This window comes from Lichenostomus cassidix, chromosome 3 (assembly GCF_008360975.1).
Source record: "Lichenostomus cassidix isolate B80296 chromosome 3, HeHo_3.0, whole genome shotgun sequence".
NCBI lineage: Eukaryota > Metazoa > Chordata > Aves > Passeriformes > Meliphagidae > Lichenostomus > Lichenostomus cassidix.
This window is the reverse complement of record NC_139483.1, coordinates 54,092,991-54,114,056: the sequence shown is the minus strand read 5'-3', so window position 1 is coordinate 54,114,056 and position 21,066 is coordinate 54,092,991. Positions and strand designations below refer to the sequence as shown.

Below are 21,066 nucleotides of genomic sequence, written 5' to 3'. Positions count from 1 at the left end.
TTGTTTAAATGGACGCGCCCGGCATCTTCCCATCACCCTGGCACGCTCCGAATGTGCTAAATTCCTCTACCGGGGAAGGATTCTCTCCTGCACTGGAGATATTCGACAGCCGCCCGGATGCAATCCTGTGCCATGTGCTCTAGAATGACCAGGCTTAAGCAGGGAGCTGGATGATCCACTGAGGTTCCGTCCAGCCTGACCCATTCTGTGATTCAAGTCTGGCGGTGGATCTGGGCTCCTCCCCATGAAATAACTATTTATTTTATGTGACCAAGGCTATTAGTAGTTGCAGAGTGAGCAGGAGCACTACTGGGAGACAGGCTGACTGCACACTAGTGCACGGATCCCTGCCACTTCTGGAAAGGCAGTCTCACAGTTAAGGGAGCTTTTGTTTGCAGAGACAACATCCCTTGCATTAAATTAATATAGAACAAGCAGGGGACTTCAAGTCTACACAGTAAAGCTTGCCATGATAGGCCAAGGAGAACAGTGAAGTCCCCCTTTGTGCAGCACTGTGAGATACCAGGTTTGGAATACTTCTGTCAGGCTCCTGCCAGAAGCACATGATGTCTGGTTTCTCTCACACTGATCAGAGCCTGGTCGCTCGCAAGGCAACAACACAGCCAGTGTCTGTTCAAGAACAGGGAGGCTGTGAGCCAGGCAGGCTCTGGCCAGACAGGCTACATGCTGGAGTATCAGGGAAGGTCTAGGGTGACAAAGACCTATCTAAGTTTCATGCAGTAGTGCAGTGCGTAGACCTGGTTAAGGACCCTTATTTGTTTGGAGGAATATGAAACTGAAGTGAGAAAGAGCAGCAAACTCCATCTGTCACTTGGCATAAGAGAGCATGGCTTTTACTCAGGTCAGCAGGACTGTCACAAGCACTCTCTAGTCTTCCATTTACAATACTGATCTGCTAAGAACTAAGAATTCAGTCCTAGTTTCTCCTCCAATTGGTATCTTATTATTTTACACCAAAAATGGGTCAATGTTTCTTTTTAGTTTTTTATGTGCCAGTTGAGAGTTGTCAAACTGCTAGTAAATGTAGACCTAGGTCTCATGCTTACCAACAGGAAATATGTAAGCCCCATGTTATGCACGCAGACATTCCTATATCTGAAGTTAATGTATGCATTTTCAATTAAAAGATTTGGAACTTAATAATAGTTACCATGCAGTGCTTACTAGAAAACAAAGCCGATAAAGATATCAAATGTTTTAAGAGGCTGCTAAACAAATAGACAAAACCAATAAGATGTTGGTCATAGCATGTAACCTTTAGAAAACGAGTAACTTGGAGAGTCAATTAAATACATAAAGGAGAAACTGAACTGAAGTCATGTGAATACTAAAATATCAGCCAAACAATATTTTAACAATTGTTTTAATTTTTGATTCAATAACAGAAACATTCATTCCAAAAACAATTCATATGATTCATCACTTCTATGGGTTTTTTTTCTGGAACAAGGGATATTCCTAGATTTGTTTTGTGTTTATAAATAAAGGTCAGAAGGCCATGAAAACATGACAGAGATACACTTTGACTCCCTCTCCCATGACACATATAAGTGATTAATAAATATGCAGACAGGGTAGAGTGGGGTCATTTATTTATCACTTTTTTCCAATCACTCAAACAAAACAGGATATTTTTTGTTCTCTCAAGTAACCTATGTCAGTCATGTGTGTCAGTAAGCTATGTCAGCTACAGCTGACACTGTACTGATGCTTAAGCTACAGTTTAAATGGAAACTGGAACTAGAAATGACTCCTTTTTTAAGGCATGCATACCTTTTGGGAGTGGTGTAGCAGTACCTTCTCAGTGGAAGAAATTAAAAACTGCTGTTACTTCTGGCGATGTCAAATTTACTTTTCCAAAGCAATAATGTCTCGCTGCAGCAACAATGTCTCACTTGAAGATAATGAAGTCTTTTACTTAGCAAGTAAGAAAATTGTTTAATAGTCAGGAAGAAACAAGTTGTGATATTTTTCATGATCTGAAAAGAAGTTCTATTTTCTAGGTGGTGCTCCAAGAAGCTTCTCTACAGACCAAAGTTTACATCTGTTGTAATGGCCTGAGAAAGAACAATGTTCAGGAGGAATTCTTTTTTTCATTTTCTGAAATAATTTCCATGAGAGATTCATAATCAGCATATTCTTTAAGAGTTTGTATCATTTCATCTAGCATTTTTTCCCCTAGCATGAATGATTCAACATGATGCACTGATCTGCTTATTCTGTGGTCTGTAATCCGGTCCTGTGGAAAGTTGTATGTTCTGATCTTCTCTGATCTTCCTTTCGTCCCAATCTATTGAACAAGAACAATCAGTTTATCATCATCATCTTACAATAATGATGAAATATTGATTAAGTCTATAAAGCAAAAGGTTTCCCTTCCTCCTGTGACTATACAAAATTTGTTACAGTTACATAATACTCAGATCATTTCAACAGTTGCAGTAATTGCTCTCAAACATTTAAAATAACAATTTTACTGCATGTTTTTCTAATACTATTCTGGTTCTTCATGCTGCAATCTAGTTTGTTTCATTGGGTCTCTAGCATTTACACACTACTGGATTTTTAAATCTGGCTAATATATGACCCTTATTGCTGAAGTAAAATGTAATTTTGCTGTTTAAACTGCCTGTGGACTCCACAAATTTTGTTCTTCAGAGTGGCCTGGTGGAAGGCATCTCTTTCTCCACGGCCCGAGGGCTAGAGCTAGATTATCTTTAAGGTCCCTGCCAATCCAAAGCATTCTATGATTCTGTGATTTTTTTTTTTGCCTCATGTAAGTCCTTCCTGGGCTCCTGTTGCTCTGTATTTCCATTTACTACTTGTAGTTCAACAAAGGGGTTACCCTAAATACTTATCCTTGTACAGAATTATATCACAGCTAAATGAAACTTACTTGAATCTTTCGAGCACTGTTTCTCTTTTTGGTTTCTTCTTCTAGTTTGGCGTTGTATAGTTTAGCACATAGCATTTGCATAGCCTTCTCTTTGTTTCTAATTTGAGATCTTTCTTGCTGACATTCAGACACAATCCCTGTCAAAAATATCATGACATTTAGCAGTTAAGATTAACACATACTAAAAGAGTTCTGCAATTTCTTGAAGATTTTTATTATGTTACATTAGGCTGTTTCTTTCTTCCACATGTATTTTGGACTGGGAATGTAAGACTCCAGGTTTATTAGTGAGTAATAATACATTTTGGGAGAGAAGTGTAGGCTGAGTTTTACAGGTGTTTTAAGCTATAAGACAAGAAATTTAATTCAGTGGACATATAATTCACCTGGACAACAAATGGATAATGAAATAAAAGATATGTGATGTGATCTGACTCACAAAAGACACCAAGAACACTCACAAATTTTGGCCACAGTTCCAGGAAAAGTAGGATTTAAGGAACAGTAAAATACGTGAGATAGGGAGTGTATACAACATGATCAGATTATAAAAAAGTGGGCACTGTTTTATTAAAAAAAATAAAAGGGTGTGCTCTCTCCCAAAACACACAACTAAAGATAAGAAATGAGCAGCCCAAAAAAGGAGCACAAGCTAAGTTGTTATTTGGGTTTATTAAGTAGCTCTGCTAATATTAGAGGATGATTTTATAAGATTACATGGTACTACTTTCTGAAAGACTTACTTATAAACATTTTGGATCGTGGTGGAGGTTTATAAAAGATTTAGGATGACAGAAACAGAAGAAATTACAGGACAATTTTAAGGGAAGAGAGATCTGAGAAATGAAGGGAAAGGTGGAACACGAAAAAGTCAGGAGATAAGGAGAGGTATGAACTCCCCTATTAACCATGGATAACTGCAAAAAAATTGCAATACACTTTAAGATTTCTGTAAGACACCCTAATAACTGCCTTCAGCAAAAACTAAGATCCATTGCTGGGTTCACTTTGTTGTGTTTTTATCCAAACATGCAGACAATTCAAAATATTTTTAATCTGGAGTATCTTTTTGTCATCATCTAGTGAACAGAATTTGATCCTCTCCACTGCTTACCTTCTGCTTTACTAAGGTGATGCAACAAGGGTAGAATGGATTAATGTTTTAAACAAATGAAATAGATGGCAAAAATCTAGATACATTAAGATAAATAGCACTTGAGATTATCCTGAGGCTGTAAAGCCTGAGTAATGTTTGTGGTAGAGAAGAGGAAAAGTTAAAATGCAATGAAAGTCAAGAAGGCTGTTGTGGATTGCTCAAAGGGAAGTAAAAGGCTTAGAAATGGCAATAAAAAGCCCACATATGACAGCTAAAATCAGGTAGTGTTTGAGGGTGTATCTTATCCCTGCCTATGTTTCCTAACCTGAGCCAAAGGGATGGGCCTCCTAATTATGTGTGTCATCTACGGGAAAGGAGCCAGCAGACAAATGGGAGCTGGCATCCTGAGTAGACTCTGCAATTAAAAGTAACATTTTAATGTGGAAATAGAGCAATCTCTCTTTTCGAGACTAGTCAAGAAAATACAAACCATCAGATTTCACCTTACTCCACTTTTCAATGTCATTTTCATTATTTAAAAGCTTAAATGTAACTTTTTGATAGAAACTGATCTGGATGCTTTTAGAGTGTCATGTTTAATGGCAAAATGGATAGCTTAACTACTGAAGCCAGCAGTCTTCACTGTAAAAAACTGGAGTGGGCACAAGATGGTGCATTTAGAGTAGTATGAATAGATGTGAAAACTACATAAAACCTCTGCTCTACTGTTGCCCAGGTTTGAAAATAAAACCATTGTTTCAAAAGAAATTCTGACAGCAATTTTGGAATGCAGAACTTGTACTAAGGAAAAAATGAAGCACCTGTTGGAATGTGAACTATCCGTACAGCACTATCTGTGGTATTGACATGTTGGCCTCCAGCTCCACTAGCTCGCTTTGTTTCTATCCGCAGATCTTTTGGATTAATTTGCAGCCTCATCTGCCATGGGAGACAGAAAAAAAGGAAAAAGTATTTTATGTTGCTTCTTCCTAGACAGATATCAAATATGCACAGTCAGTTTATTTTAGAAGGCATATTCATACAAGATCAAACTTCTGAACATTTATGAGCAGCAGTTCACAAACTCTTACAAACATATTAACAAGTCTTGGTAATCAGGTTGGAATGCATCATGATGGATCCCCAGAAATCTGCCAAACGGTAACTTAATGCATAACCATCCCTTAGCACTTAATTTCCCCTCTTCTGAGAGCTCGGCATCCTTTTCCAGCAGAGTTAAGCAATATTTGAACTTGATCAGATGGTTTTTAAATAAAATGAAAGATATTCCCTTTTCTGGCTCTGGAGTGGAGAAATAGTCACTGTGAGGAAGAAGCAAGATAATTTTAAGATAGTACAGGAAGGAGTAACATTGACAATCTGCTAGGTCACCATGAAACAAAGATCAAAACAAAGCTTTAATTCTTAGCCCATTGTTTCTAACCAAGCAAATACAGTAGGACTGAATTATCACCCATACACTTTAGAACAGGCAAGTGAGTACACTACAAAGTGTAATAAGTATCTATGGGGCTGGTAAAATGATTCAGCCTTTTGTTATATTGCAAAAAATGTAGTTTTCCACAAAACACACAAGACACAGTCACAATGAATTTTCAAGTTATACTCAAGTAAACTGTCAGTGACTTTCTTGAGATTAGGATTATGAAAAAAGACAGAAATTCTTTATTTCATCCCTGTGATTAAAAAAGAAGTAAAATAAAAAATACAACTTAGCTCAAAATTAAGATTAAAAAAGTCTTTGAGAATAACAAGAGAGGCAGAACACACTTGGGTATCAAACATTGCTCCTGGTAATGTCTGTTATACTGAAAGACAAATATTACCTCAGTGGGTTGGGGTAATATTGCAACAGTCATTGTGCTGGTGTGAATGCGTCCTTGTTTTTCTGTCTTTGGTACCCGTTGAACACGATGCACTCCTCCTTCAAACTTCATGCATTTGTAAGCCTCAGGACCTGCTATACTGGCTACTGCATGTCTTAGGCCACCTTAAATACAGAACAAAAACAGGTGTTAACCTTTAAGAAGAAACATTGATACTATGCTGTTATATTTCAGTGTATTTACACATCACTGGCATTTGTTTCTTAAAATGATGAATTTACCATTTAAACACTTGGGCAAAATTACACCAAAAAATGCAAGAAAAATCTTAAAGGCATTCATATCTATGCACACACTACCTCAAAAAGGAAAGGACTGTCAAATGCTTTTTTAGAGAGTCCAATTTAATTTTTTATATAATTAAAAATTTTATCTATGAACAGCGTAGCTAAATGTACATGTAAAATCATAAAACACAGTCGAATTCTAACACCAGCAGTTAATCCACATAAAGATCAAATTTTGAAAGGCACATTCAGAAACCTCAGGGCTTTTTTTATTGTTAGTTCAGAACCTTATCATTCAATGAGAAAAAACCCCAGCTCTTTATAACTAGAGGAGTATTTTTCATACTCTTACTATCCATTTTCCTCTATGCACCTACTCATGTGTCACCTTCACCTTTTAATTTAATTTTAACCTTTTCCTTTTCTGGAGTGAACAGAACACCAGCTCCTGCACCTCCTATGAATACCTCCAACAAAACACTTGACAGAAACATCCTACAAGCACTGAACAGCTTGGAACTTGGAAGTAAAGCCAATTCAATCATGGCTTCATGACGAAAAGAGTTGGCTGCTCTACTAGTTTATGACATTCTTGCTATTCCTTGTTTGGTGGTGTGCAGCATACGTGAAGGATCAGAAAGGTGATGGCATTATAAATTAATATAATTTTTCACCCACTTCTTTTTTAATGCAGCTCAATTCCCAAATCCCATTCTCAGCACAGTGGATGGTGTGCCAAGGGAATAACTGAAGAAGGCACAACTAGCCTTGAAAGAGTACTGCTTTTCAAGTCTTGCAATATGAAACCACAGCTGAAGAAAAGAAGATGCACATAGTTCTCAAAAATATTGGTTTAGGCTATCTCTCAGACTAAGGAACTCAACCATAGGACTTAATAGCAGCTTTTTAAAAAAGGAAAGTGAAAACAATATGGAATCTGAAAATGCCCTGCAGGAGGAAAAAAATCATCAGCCAGAACACATGCCAGGTTTTTCACCTCCATGGAGAAGGTTTGCAAATGTTTTTATTCAACAGAAATTTAATGTCTGCTCATAACTTTACTAAAATATATTTTGTTTTACAGTCATATTTGCAAAAGATAGGAAGAGGCAATTTAGGCTTTCTATTTCATATTATTTTTGTCCTTCTGCTTTTAAAATATGTAGTGATATGTGGGCCTGCAGTGCTTAGAATAAGATGACCAAAAAACTGTTTCAAAGGACAGGTATTCAGATCATACCCTTTCAAATCAACTATTACCAACACAGGTTTATTACGAACTGCAGCCAAATCTAATGGAATGTCAACAAACCCTCTACCCTGGCAGATATGTTGTAGGCCTGTCAAATATAGTTGGCTCTTGATAACTACCTGCTTGTCCCTTCCCTATACAATGCCCCACTCTATCCTGAAATCTGATTTACTCAGAATACGGGCATGAGTTTGCACTCATTTTTTATGTGGCATCTTATACCCAGACTGGGGGAAAGTCCCACATCTGTGTCTCAGCCTGCCACTGCAGGGTGAGAAGAAGGATAAATAATGACATGTGAGTTTGTGCTTTAACATGTGTGCTGAGCCTTCATCATGCTATTTTTGCACAGTGGCATTCCTTGGGGTAGGTTAATAAAGTCCTGTAAGAGTGGGCTGTAACCAAGTTTTTACTGCAGCTTTATTTAACATCCACCTTGTTCACCCATGCTCACTTTCATGTTTCAGTCAAATTCAGGAGTTCAACATTTAAAGATAGGACCTTGCTTTTGTTCATGCAATCAATAAAATTGGAATGTGGGTAGGATGTAACAGCTTAGTGTCACCAGTATCCTTATCCCCACTCTTACTCAGCACAGCACAGATAGTTTGTACCTGAGGGTTCAAACATCCATTTTGTTGGCTGTGCCATGTATAGTGCCCCTACCTCCCAATTTATTTCCAGCATCTGTTTTGATTATATGTTGTCATGCAAAATCAAAAAATACACTGTAAGAGACTGACAAAAGCTAGGGCTGCCTTTGTTTTTCCCAAGATTCACATCCTACCTTTCTAAACATTAACTTCAGTGCACAGATGAGTCCTCAGCAAAACAGATTTTACAATAAACATCTAGCCATTAAAAAAACTAACCCTTTCAAAGAGAAAATATGTATAGATATATACTAGGTTAATATATTACTTCAATTTCCTATTTAAAGCATTAATGAGAATGTCTCTGAGGGTGTGGGCTCCTTGTCCAAGGAGTGAGCTTTCACCAAAAGAGCAGCCAAACCCAACTCGCTTTTTCTTCTAATCATAGGACTGCAAAGTGAGTCAGACCTGACTTACACCTATCCCATAACAGGGCTTTTAAGCCAAATCAGTGAATTGACCCAATTAGTGCTGTGGCCTCAAAATTGCTAGAGATGAGAAAGAAGAAACAGCTGGCTGGAAGGTGGGACAGTCCTTGCTTAAGCTGACTGTGAAATTTTGCTCTGAAAGTGAAGTGTATGTGACTGCTGGGGTTTATCTGATCCAAATCTTGCCTCAACAGAAAGGGCAGCTCCCCCCCCAGTATGTGAAAAAAAGAAGATCCAGACCCCTCCCCTTTTCTGTTTACAACTATCTAACCTGTAAAATGTTTATTTCATTTACTTTAAAAACCAGAAAGTAAACAGACTTCTGTTGGCTTTGAAGGCTGAACTGGCTCAGCTCCTGGCAAAGCATTTGCTTGGTCATGAACAGGGATGGACATGACTTGCTCTTTCAGCAACAAGAGGCACTGTAATATGCAGCTTCTCATTCCTACCTCTACTCAAACTGTAAAAACAGTTTATTTGGCAAACGACCTCTTGACAATACAAAAAGTTTATTAATATTAACAAATCTAGATAATAGAAAATAAAGAATTCAAGTGTCATAAAATTTTTTAAAAATCTATTAATTGAACCATTAGCAGCCACTCTACAGGGGAGTGATCCACTCTAAAGGGAGCCTGAGTTCATGTTCATTAACTTGAAATAGGATACTTGCTAAGAACTAAAGAAAATTCAAACATTTTACAATTATAACACTTTTTAAAATCAAATTCTAACAAAGATTTTAAGAGCTGTTACAGATGAGGTATATCCAAATATCCCATTTCCTTAGATTATGGATGAGATATTATTACAAAAAAATTAGGATGTTTTAGATTAAACTTCAATAATTGCTTTAATAAAACTGATTCCTCTATGCCAATAGATCCATAATAATAGACAGATTTTCAATCTTCCATCAAACTAATCTATAAACACTATAACATTAGGTAACTAAGGAGAACAGTGTAGCCAAATAAAGTTTACATAATCTTTATTTCTAATTTTAAAAAATGCTAAACCAACATATCTGTATCACTTTCTAAATTTACTTCTGCCAAACACTTATCTTTCAATAGTCTTAAAATGTAGAAATGAAATTACTAAAAGAGAAGTTTTCTCTGTAGCACCTTAGTAGTTTAGTAGTACTTCTGAAATGGAGTTTCATTCTCAAATACAGAAGCTGAGGAAAACAATCTTCCACTTTTAAAATTAAGATAGTGCAAATTAGCTTCCTTTACTTAGGCAATGAAAATGTCACACGAATGAGTGTTTCAATTTGAATGAAGAAGTTACAGTACTTTCATTACTGACCTATTTCACTGGGAAAGTATTCTAATACTTCAAATTTCCACTTTTTATAAGCAGCATATCGTTGGTACATATCAAATATCTCCGAGGTGAACAGCATGGCTTCCTGCCCTCCAACTCCAGCAGTTACTTCCATGACAAGATCACTCTCATCTGTTTCTTCTGAAGGAATCAAAAGCAACACTATCTGTGAATACAAAAGCACCCAGCTAAGACTCCTCTCTGGCACTGCTATCCCCAACTGAGACAGTGTAAAACGAGTCTGTAACTGATCTAGGCTGTGTTCTCCTGCCCTGAGGACAGGCTTCAGCCAGGCAGAGGCGTGCAGGGGTGATGCTGCATTGCAGGAACACTCCACAGTCACAGGACCTACACAGGCCTCTCTGGAGAGCCATGGAACTTCACAGAACTTTTTAATCCAACAGGAGCACTGTGAGGATAAACCGCAGGATACACACCTACTCTTGCAAGACAACTGAATATCTCCCTTCTAATCAGATTTCCCTTTAATCCCATCTCAGGTGCAGAGCTAAGCAGGTATGGCTGTTCAGGAGCACAGTCCTTCAATGACAACTCAAATGCATTATTCATTTACATATTTTAAAAAGAAGAGCCTGATTTGCAGAACAAAGATACATCAAACCCCAAAAAAACTGTATCGAAATTTTGCATGCTTGGATCAAAACTCTGGATGATTTGCAAATGCTTTTCAATCCTCTTCCTTTACTAGCATTTAGTGATGTTACTTTCCACAGATAATGATTTCTTTTAGCAGAATCATAAATATTTATGAAAAATATTTATAAAGTGACTGTTGTATTGTTGTCAGAGGAATAAAGAATGTGACCATACCAGCTTCTACTTCAATAGTCTGTTTACCGAAACATCATTATCTTTTGTTAAACAAAAGATACTCTGTAAAATTTACATAAAGTAGCAACCTGAAGTAGTTATATAGTATTACATGTTTTTCAAATCTTTAATGAGAGATACTATGTAAGTTTGATGTTTCCACGGCATAAAGCATTGGACATCCATAAAGGTGCACCTGGACAAGACAAACTATAGCACCTACTTAAAAGGATACTTTGATAGAAACATGGCACTTGCTTACAGAATATCTTTGTAGCACCTGATTTTTCCATTTTCCTTAGCTAACAGACACTATTTGAGGAGTATAACTAGCACAGAGCAGAGGAGAAGAAGAATTTATCACATACATCTTGACGACAATCATTTAATTGTTTGGGTTGGAAGGGGCCTTAAATATCACCTAGTTCCAACGCCCCCAAGAAAACAAATTGGCTTTGTTAATTTAAGAATGGCAAGGAAACAGAGGGTCTATAAGGGGATCTAACCTGTTGTTTCAGTTCAGCTATCTCTTCTTCACAGGAAGCAATTTCTGTTTCCGCAAGCTTCCGGAAATCTTCGTTCTCATCTGGAATATTTGAGTGTGATTAATCCCCAGACCTATACCAGTGTCATTCTTAGAAAACCTTCTGAAAAAACAGCCACATGAAGAACTTGCTCTACCAAAAAGACCCCAAAACCAAACTACCACACAACCTCCCCTCCCCCAACACATTAAACCTGTCAGAAAATTGAATTACTAATGTGATCTGTAAAGAAGATACTAAGTACATATTAAGTATTTTCTAATCCCATGCAGGTATAAGGCATGAGAAAAATCTGAAATAAAAGAAGTTACACTTAAACATCAAAAACTAAAACCCAAACCAACTGAAAAAAACCCCAATTACACTGCCAGTGGTCAAACAGTGGCAAAGGTTGCCCAGATTGGTTGTGAATTTCCAGCCCTGGAGATACTCAACACCCAAAGGGCGAAACCTTGAGCAACGTGTGGGTGACTCTGCTTGAGCAGGGCATGGACTGGGCGATCTCCAAAGGTCCTTCCCACTCCAGCCATTCTGTGGCTCTACAAAACTACTTTCTGTATTTCAGTGTGGCAAGAACATCAACGGTTTAAAGAGCACAGCAGCTTTGCAACTAGTACTCTTTATTAAAACGATTAATACTCCTATCATTGTATGCAAAAATCTGAATACTACAGTTCCAGGAATATTTAATGATCTAACAAATGTTTACTGATCCTAAAGTAGTCTTTTTTGCATTTTTGTTTTCTAACTGCTGTCAAAATTAAGTTTGTTTCTGGGTAAAAAAATATTCCGTTATTTGGCAGCACTAAACATGTGCAGCTACTGACACAATACAAAGTCAAATTACAGTGTGGAGACAGCACATTCACATGCTATGACTGACAAAACATACACAGGCAGCTGGGCTGGGCTGTCTTGGCAGCAGGGGAAAGATGAATTAAAAAAATAAAAAACCCACAACAAAACTTAAAAAAACTTTTCTATCCCCGATTAGTTAGCTTTGTTTTATATGAAGTAGGTGCTCTTCCAGTATCAGCAGTTCCCACGGCGGCGGAAGGACCTTCTCTGCTCGGGCGGTTTCTTTGCCGCCGGAAGAGACCGTCCCGGGCTCCCCCAGGTGGCACGTGTGTCCCCTGTCACCCTGTCACCCTGTCACCCGCCACCCGGTGCCACCCGCGCCGCTCTCCCGCCGCCGCGGCGCGTCCCCCGCGCGCGCAGCCACCGCCCCGGCAGGTGCGCGCCGCCACGCGCCGGCCTGTGCCCGCCCCCCGGGCCGCTCCCCCAATCGCGTAGCGTATGCAAATGAACCGGCCTGCGCCCGCCCCCCGGGCCGCTCCCCCAATCGCGTAGTGTATGCAAATGAACCGGCCTGTGCCCGCCCCCCGGGCCGCTCCCCCAATCGCGTGGTGTATGCAAATGAACCGGCCTGTGCCCGCCCCCGGGGCCGCTCCCCGGTGACGTCACCTACGTAAAGCCGTGCCCGCCGCGCGCCCCTTGCCGCACCTTGCGCCAGCTCCCGCGTGTCGCGCAGCTCCCGCTCCTTGTCGCGCAGCCGCCGCACGCGCGCCGCCAGCTGCGGCGCCGCCCCGCCCTCGCCCCGCGCGCGCGCCTCCAGCAGCCGGCGCAGGGAGGGCGCGGCGAACAGCTCCTCCAGGCCGGGCCGAGCGCTCAGCCCGCGCCGCGGCGGGAGCGGCCATCCGGCCGGCGCTGCCCGGAGGCTCCGAGGGGGCAGCACGGCGGCTCGGCAGCCTTGCGCCGCGCGGAGGGCTCGCGAGAGCAGCCGCATGTCCGGCCGGCGTGGGAGCGCGGCCGCCCTCTAGTCACCCGGGCGTCACTGCTGTGCCGGAGACGCCCGAACGCGCTCGGCGGCCTTCCTTCCGGGGTTCCGGAAGTTGCCGAAGAGGCACGACGCCGTGTTTGGGCGCAGTCGGAAATTATGGGGACTCCGCTGGCGGAAATGGCCGAAGGGGTTCGGCTTCCCTCGGCTGGCGCTGCGCCGCGGCGGGGCGCGCGGGTTCTGATTGGCCAGCGCTGACGGGGCAGGCAGCGGGCGGGGCTTCGCCTCATGCGCCCGGCCGAGCGCCCCTGAGTGCCCCCTGCAGGCCCGGCAGGGGGGAGTGAACAAAAAATACCGAAAACAAAAAACCCTCAAACCCCACCAAATCCTCCATGTGCCAGTCTTCTAGCAGAACTTCTGAGCAAGGGCCTCGAGGGTAGTGAGGTTTTTACTTCAGGCTGCATAGGCGAAAGTGAGGTTGGGGGGAAGTGTGAGCTGGGGCTTTGGGTATCAGGGTTAGTCTTATAGACCTTCTCCTCTCCCTCCAGAAGAAATCTTCAGAATAAAATACCCTGAGAAGGCACATGCAAATACTTGTGGAAGGATGCCCCCAACAATGAAAGCAGGAGCAAAATTAATCTGTTAGAGGGAAAGAAATGAGTTCCCAGAGAAACAAGAAAGGGCAATTGAAAGTGCCTTCACATCAGAGATTAGTGATGAGACTAAAAGACAACCCATTTACAAAATACAGATCTGAGTACAGTGTTTTACAGCAAAGTTTTAAGTGGGAAGGCAGCGAGGATGCAGTCCTTTGGTAACTGTGATGTGGCGGGTGTTGTGGGATGATCTGGACCAACCCTCCTGATATGCACCGAGTGCATATTAGCCTTGTTTTAGATAGCATCATTAATGAGGTTCTTGGCTAAACTCAAAACAGTTTGAAGAATATACTTTATTATAAAAATGTTCAACAATCCATAAAAATTTATTAGGCAGTATTTTGTATTATGATCATTGGAGTCAGAGTTGTATCCTTGCCTTTCTTCTGTCCTTGTTCATGTCGTACCAGAAGTAGGCAATCATACCTTACAACCAAATTACACAGTTGGAATAACAGTAACTTCCTTATGATACATTAGTAAATTGTTATTTTCACTAATGTAATATCAAAAGCAAGAGTAATTCTTGAAAGCCTAAGTAGTTTGTGTAGTCAGAAAAGAAAATTTGGAAATTTTTGTTCCATGATGAAAATCCAAAGGCCAATGTAAAAATTTGCTATTCAGAATATTAAACATTAATGGTTAGATAAAAACACCTTCCCATGATTTAAATGCGCTATTTTGGATAAGGTGTATTGGCAAAATACAGTGTACCAAGAATTTATAAGTAAAAATCACTTGAAGACACTTGAAGACCTTTGTGAAAAATGTACAGTCTGCGTGAGTTGTCTGGCACTGATTGCTGTCCAGGTCATTGCTTATGAAATCTCACCTACAAAAAGCTTCCCTTGCACCTACTACTGCCTGCCCTTGAAGCTCCTTGAAGGCTTCTTCCAGAAGGATAAAGGAAAAATGACCAAATTTATGCTTTAATAGACAAAATATTTTGGTGTTCTGTAACAGTGAAAGAGAGTCTAACTGCTCTGTGAACCCAGCTTGTGAAGAGACCTATGGAACACTCAGGAAATTTAGAGTAAAAAAGTACTTTTGAGAAAAAAAAATGTTTGTCTGAGTCAATGACTGATGGTCAGCCATTGAATCACCTGAATCATATCCCTGTTTTAAACAGAAGGGTGAATTTCCAGAGAGTGAGTTCACAGATAAAAGAAGGGACAAAATCTGACTTTTGATGTAATGTTAAAGTAATATGCAAACACTGTTTCTGTCAAATTTTTGTCCAGCTGATTTTGGCACCATTACTGTTTTGTTCTTTCATCCCACCAATATCACCTGTACTGCTGGCAGAAGTACTCTGGACATGTTCGCACAGGGCTGATGCTTTGTCACTGCAAAGGTACTCAGGGTATTGGTGAACAGGACTGGACCTTTGTCACTGTGTCCAAATCTCAGGATGTGCTACAGTTCTACTCTTGGGTCTCTTAAAACCAAGCATTATGGGCCGAGAAAAAACCTATTTGGAAGTTGGTAGTTAGACATGGTCCAAATCAGCTTGGAGGAGACATTGCAGCTGTCTGTGTGCAACATTAATTTCTTGCTTTATTGGATTTGATAAGGACTCAGGCTCTGTTAGCTGGATCGACAATGCCCGAAGCAGGCTCACAGGCATCGTGGAAGTGTGGGCTTTACTCCTTGTGGTGTAATGAATTGCTGGAGTTAGAGATTTTCTTGTATCAGCTTTGATTGCTTTTGAATTGGTGTTGTGGAATGCTTCTGCTAAATGGCTTTTGCAAGCACTTACTGCTTATGGAAGTTGTGGGTTCCTGAGCAGATTCACAGCGTGGTCAAATCCAGCAAGCTGCTCTTACTGAAAAAGCTTTCCACCTGATTTTAGATATTGGTTCCACAGACATATGCTCCTTGTAATTGAATTTGATGCCTAGGGAATCAAGTTTGGCATGAGGTGACACCTTAACCCTCGCTGTTGAGGTAGAGCGTAGGTCTCCTCTATTTGCTTGGTTTAGACCACAGCCTAGCAGCACTTTAGCATGTTTTTAATTTAAAGAATAACTGTTGCTAGCTGGAACCTGGTTTGCGTCCACTTTCTGTTGTCCTGCAAATGGACTATGTGGACTCCACAGGTACTCAAGTGAGTTATGAACTGGCTGTGGACCTGGAAGTGCTATGGCCACATTTCCGTAGTACTGTGCTGCAGCTGGTTAACCTGCAGCCCAGCCACCTGTGTCATTGACCTGTCTTTTCTCCATCAAACCTCTTGTCTCCTTCATACCACATGTGCTTTCAGGCTAATTTGAATGCTCATGATACTGTCTGTGGGTTTTGCTTCATCCTAGGAATCCCAAACTACTTTAAACTCATTTATATGAAAGCTGACTGTAAACAGCTAAGTTGAACACATGTGTAGCACGATATAGATTCAGTTTCTTTGCAGCCTAAAGGCCAGGAGGTTACAGAAGTGTTCTGCTTATTTGTGGCTGTTTGGCATTAGGCTCTATTTGACAGAATTATTAAATCAGGCAAAAGTGATAAAAACATAATTCACTTTCTGTAGTGCGCTTGCTATACACATTCTCATGAAAAACTGAAATACAAGTTAAATACATACTTATTTTATTCCAAGCTATAGAATAAGTGTATTTAGGCAGTTTTTCAAAGTGTATTGTACACTGCATGCACAATAAATCAGTTTAATAGTTTGACTGTTTTACAATTTGTGTTCAAAGAACTGTATGATAGGCAATGAGATCATGTTATGCCATGACTTATTGTCCATTTGGACCACATCCATTTCTGTCATGAAAAAATTTGGGAAACCCAAACCAATAAATGAAATGTATATTAAACATTTTAATATGAGCATTTGCTCCAAGAAAGAAATTTTACATGCTATGTTCAATTTTTAAATCCCTCCCAATAGAGGATTTTAGACAATAAATTTTGAACGTGATTTCATTGCAGTATTACACTGTAGATTGGTGTAATATTTTTCAAAATGATGTCACAGTTTCCAAATACAGATTTTGGAATCTTATGCTAGAAATCAAGGTAATATTTAGGGCCTGCACATCTACCTTTAAAACTGTCTTGAAAGGATGACTTGTCTATGTTGAACTTCTACCTGTGTGAAGTATCTTATAAAGATAGCTTATGACTAGCAGGTCACCATCAAATAGTAACATTAGGAATATTCAAGTCTACATTGTCAAGACTTATGCATGCAGTTTTGTTTCTTACACGTTACTTAGATGTGTGCACTAAATGTGTTGTGCCTCAAACACCAACAACTTGAAATTACACTATGTAAATATATACAATATATGATGCTGTATATGTTTAGTATCAAGTAAATATAACTGGTCAAATGATACTAGACATATATAAGACCATAGTCAAATTCCAATTAAGAAAAAAGCAAGAAAAATTATTTTATTCTAGCATATTTCACAGTAGAAGGAGGCAGTCCTTTATCACTGAATTTTCCCCCCTCAGGATTTGTAAACATCATAGCTCATATTCTACCAGTATAATAATTGAATATTTTATTCATAATGGTAAGTAGCTAACCAACATGAATAAAGTTGTCATAACACGGTAGCACTTTCAGACAAAACAGGTATTTATTAAAAGAAACATTTATAAATATTTTGTCTTGCATTTTAAACTACATTTTCATAAATAACAATATTTAAAAGTGCTGAATATGGTAGGATAGTCAGCAATGCCACTGTAAACAGATTTGTTTTCCACTTTGCAGATTTTCGTTTTAGATCCCATTTTGTCAAACACTACAACAGTTAAAATCTTTGCATAGGGAATAGAGAATAGCCCTTTTAATAATCTCCTGAATTCTATATAAATTACAAAACCAAATGAGTTTAAGAAACAGTTTGTTAAATTGTTCATATATATATATCCAAAAAAAGCACACAGGTTTCAAGTAAAAAGAATGACTAAAAAATTCCCCAAACCTGCTATCTGAAGCATGTTCAATAAATTAAGAAAATGAGAGGTAGTAAAACAAAGGGAAAAAAATAAGCCCCAGAAGATAAACTAAGACCTGCATCCTCCCAGTTACTGTGCCACAGCAGACCTGCCTCAGCAGCAGCAGCTCCCGCCAAAGCCGGCACCGGAGGCTGCCTGCAGGAAGTAACTGAGTGGTTGGAGCCAACTGTGTTTGGGCCAGATTCCACTCAAGGACACAACTGCCAGACCTTCCAGTCCAAGCGAAAGCGATGGGCTTATGCCACGTTTAGTCCTATGTAAGTGAGAAGAACCTTGCCTCTTAAGTCTTAGTGTGGTTGTCAGTATTAAATATATATATATACAAACACACAAATATATATATATATTTAACAAGTATTCAGAGCCGTTTCTTGGTATATCTTTAGCAGTTTATGAGGGATGCTAACACTCATTTTGCTTGTATATGGTAGGTATGAAGATGGGTTTTTTTAAGTTCCAAGTCACTGTCTCTTTAAACATCAAAATGTGTCCTGAAACTGGACATTATTTGATAAAAAGGCCAAGCAAACACCTATTAAAAATACCATGGCAGCCAAATGATGGGAGTACTGTGCTGCCTTAGCTCTGATTAAGGGCTCAATACAGGATTCTTTACCCAGGAAAGACACCCATTGTGTTTCCATAGGCATTTTGCTTGGGTAAGATCTGTGGGTTTAGAAGCCCTTGAAGTTTGGTTTAACATTACTGTCCAAACTCCTTGTTTTCAAGGAGTTGTTCAAAATCAATGAGGCTAGAAGCTCAGATAAGTCTTCTTTAACCCGCCACCTCGTCAAACATTACTTCATTTAAAAACATTTTTTACCGGATTTAGCTTTCAAAAACAAAATATTTTACAGAACAGATGCAATTCATCAAAGTGTTCTAAAATGTTCTAAAATGCTACATGTAGGCAATCTTTTATTAAATTTCTTTATTCAAAAAACTAAATTATCAAGCTTTTTGTGTTGTTTCTTGTTTCTTTTTTTTTTCCTTTTTTTTTTTTTCTGAAGTACATAACATTATACAACAGTGTTAGAACTGGATAGCCAGTCTTTAATAAATCAATTACAGTATCTGACATCTGAAATGTACATTGAAAATCTTTATTCTTTTAACAATTAAACAATATCAGCGCATAGATTGTGTCACCCAGAAACGGATCCCTTTAAGTGATTTGTGCTTTTTTTTTCTTCTTTTATTTTTCTTTTTCTTTGACATTGCAAACTCTGTAATGAAAATGCCACAGTTTTGGCAGTGAAAACCAGAGGAATCCTCCACTTGATTTATTTTAAATAAACAGTGATAAATAGCTCTTTTTCTCTGTACAGAAATATTGGCTTCAAAAAGTCAGTGTATTGTACTCAGTAGAGCATGTAGAGTAATGCTACACCTTAAAAATTGGCTTTTTAGTTAGTGATGTTAAAAAATGCAAGCCTCTTTCTGGTTTGCTGCAATTGTTTCTATGTACCATAGGACTGTATTGCACAAAAAATGTTTTTAAATACAGATATAATTTATGTTATTGGATTAAATATTGCAACAACTAAGTGGTAAGTGAAGCAGTTTTACCTTGCACATGCAGTGTGAGGATACACAAGGAGACTGTTCATAAAACTACAAATACATCATTGCAATCTTGACTGCAGTAGGGTGAAAGGGGTGTGAAACAAATGTATTTTGGCAAATCCATTGTTCCCCTCCCACGCCATCTTGAGCAAGGAGGACCTTGGTAAAAATGTAGACAGAGACCATAATATGTATTTGTTTTCTTCACAGTAGCCTGAGTAGTGCTAAACTGTAGTTCTCCAGGAACCCAGCTCCAGATGTTATTAAACTACTTTTCTTCCATCCCACCCACCCCCCCAAAAAAAAGAAAATCAAGTTATTTTGATTGAAAATTAAAACTAAGTTTCAGAAGTAGAGCCTGTAATACTTTCAACAAGAGACTTATAAATCTGAGAGTTCAAAAACCTTGGAAAAGAGTCTCTGTGCATCAAGGTGTATATCTGGAGCTGGGCATCTTCATACATGTGAGGGCTGGGATCCAACAAGTTTCTGTTGATAACTTCTCTCACCCGCGAATCAAGACTAACCTGAATAAGATGAGAACAGAATAATATAACAGTAACAGTGAAAAAGCTGTAATGTGTATCTTCATTTCTCAGGGCTCGATTGAACATGCTGAGTTTATCAGTTATTCAAGTAACGTTCTGTGCTTCTTTCAGAACCACCACACAATTACTGTGTAATGCACTGAGCCCATCAACTCTATTTCAGTTTTGTCTTGGTCTTTGCATCCATCTTAAGATCTGTACTATGAAATGCAGCTGTATAGCAGATTAAATGCAGGGCAACTGCAGCTTTCCAAAATAATTTTTTTTTACCTTAAAAAATAATTTGTATGCATATAAAATTATTTCTCTGAAATGAATGTTGAATTACCCTCATTGAGAGAGCTGCAGGGTTTTTTTTCTGAACATTTGTGGTTAAACCATTAGAAGATTTTTATTCATCATTCTTATCTGGCTGCCCTACACATTTTTTTCTGTTTTTTTTCAGGCACTACACTTGTTCTTCACAATTTACCCAGAGTTTTTTATCATTTTTATTGTGTTAATCTCCCTATTAACTATTTCAGATTTGTTCTTCTTTTCAGGACTCTTTAACATCTGGTAATTTGTACTTTCGGGATATCATATATCCATATTGAAGTTGTTAGCAAGTTTGAATTTTAGCTTCTCATTTACTTACCATTTGTGATGAACTCCTGTGCCTAGGCAGAAAAGGGCATATTATGCTTGGGATGAATGCACAGATGATTTTAGAATATCCTTTGGAAATTTCAGTGAATGTACAGTTTATCCATAAAATGCTCTAAAACGTAGTAAATGGATGCCTTCATAAATTAAATGGCAGTAGCAGCAAAACCCACTGGGACCAGCAAGGGTTTGCTGAGCCAAGAAGAAAAGGGCTAAAATCCTGAGTAGGATACTGTGATTTACACCAAGTTGCAATCTGATCCCACTACTCTGCAACCATGCAAAAATATTCATGCTGTCCTAAGGATTGAGTTCACCCCTGGAAAGCTCCATGTATTAAGTCACCTTGAAGGATGTAATGATATATGAAGGATGGTAACCAAGATGAAAACTCAGCATATGTTTGAACGTGTGAGTCTGTACTTTTATACATGGTGAAGGAAAGTCTTTGAAATACACTGGTGTGGTGTGGTACTGTACAGTATGGTACTGAGAAGTAAATACACATTTTCAGTACATCTTCAGTACCAGCTGTACAATCTGGCATTGTTGGTTTGTTGGCATAATGGAGCATACTACTCACAGAGCAGACAAGCTCTTTCTTCAATATTTGCTGTCACTTGGTCATCAGTCACAAGGCACAGCTATGAGGGACCAGTGGCTGTGGGCAGGAGTACAGTGCTATGGCAGTTTTGAGTGGCAAGT

The 21,066-nt window shown here is 39.1% G+C and overlaps 2 protein-coding genes across 5 annotated transcripts in view; both read right to left on the bottom strand.

The window, feature by feature from the left end:
* Window positions 1–1,596: 1,596 nt before the first annotated feature.
* On the bottom strand, window positions 1,597–13,164 carry MTRF1L (mitochondrial translation release factor 1 like). The gene is made up of 7 exons (XM_085055822.1): window positions 12,689–13,164; window positions 11,147–11,226; window positions 9,792–9,975; window positions 5,861–6,024; window positions 4,835–4,952; window positions 2,918–3,054; window positions 1,597–2,311 (listed from the first exon to the last, which is right to left on the bottom strand). Exons 1-7 carry the CDS (start codon window positions 12,969–12,971, stop codon window positions 2,096–2,098), a joined length of 1,182 nt encoding a protein of 393 aa, XP_084911948.1. The 5' UTR covers window positions 12,972–13,164; the 3' UTR covers window positions 1,597–2,095.
* Window positions 13,165–13,894: 730 nt separating this feature from the next.
* RGS17 (regulator of G protein signaling 17) overlaps window positions 13,895–21,066 on the bottom strand; it is a 74,587-nt gene continuing 67,415 nt past the window's right edge. For all 4 annotated transcript variants that reach the window (XM_085055818.1, XM_085055821.1, XM_085055820.1 and 1 more), the window contains exon 5: window positions 13,895–19,695. In XM_085055818.1, the coding sequence (XP_084911944.1) occupies window positions 19,507–19,695 (189 nt within the window). In that variant the 3' untranslated portion in view covers window positions 13,895–19,506. The remainder of the gene's footprint in view (window positions 19,696–21,066) is intronic.

What these genes read in the sequence shown, in the direction of transcription:
- MTRF1L (XM_085055822.1), bottom strand. Translation starts at nt 12,971, where the DNA reads ATGCGGCTGCTCTCGCGAGCCCTCCGCGCGGCGCAAGGCTGCCGAGCC. An exon ending in ATACTTTCCCAGTGAAATAG is followed by an intron (nt 6,025 to 9,791) that starts GTCAGTAATGAA and finishes TCTGTATTTAAG; the next exon opens with GTGGCCTAAGACATGCAGTA. An exon ending in GATAGTTCACATTCCAACAG is followed by an intron (nt 3,055 to 4,834) that starts GTGCTTCATTTT and finishes TATTTTTGACAG; the next exon opens with GGATTGTGTCTGAATGTCAG.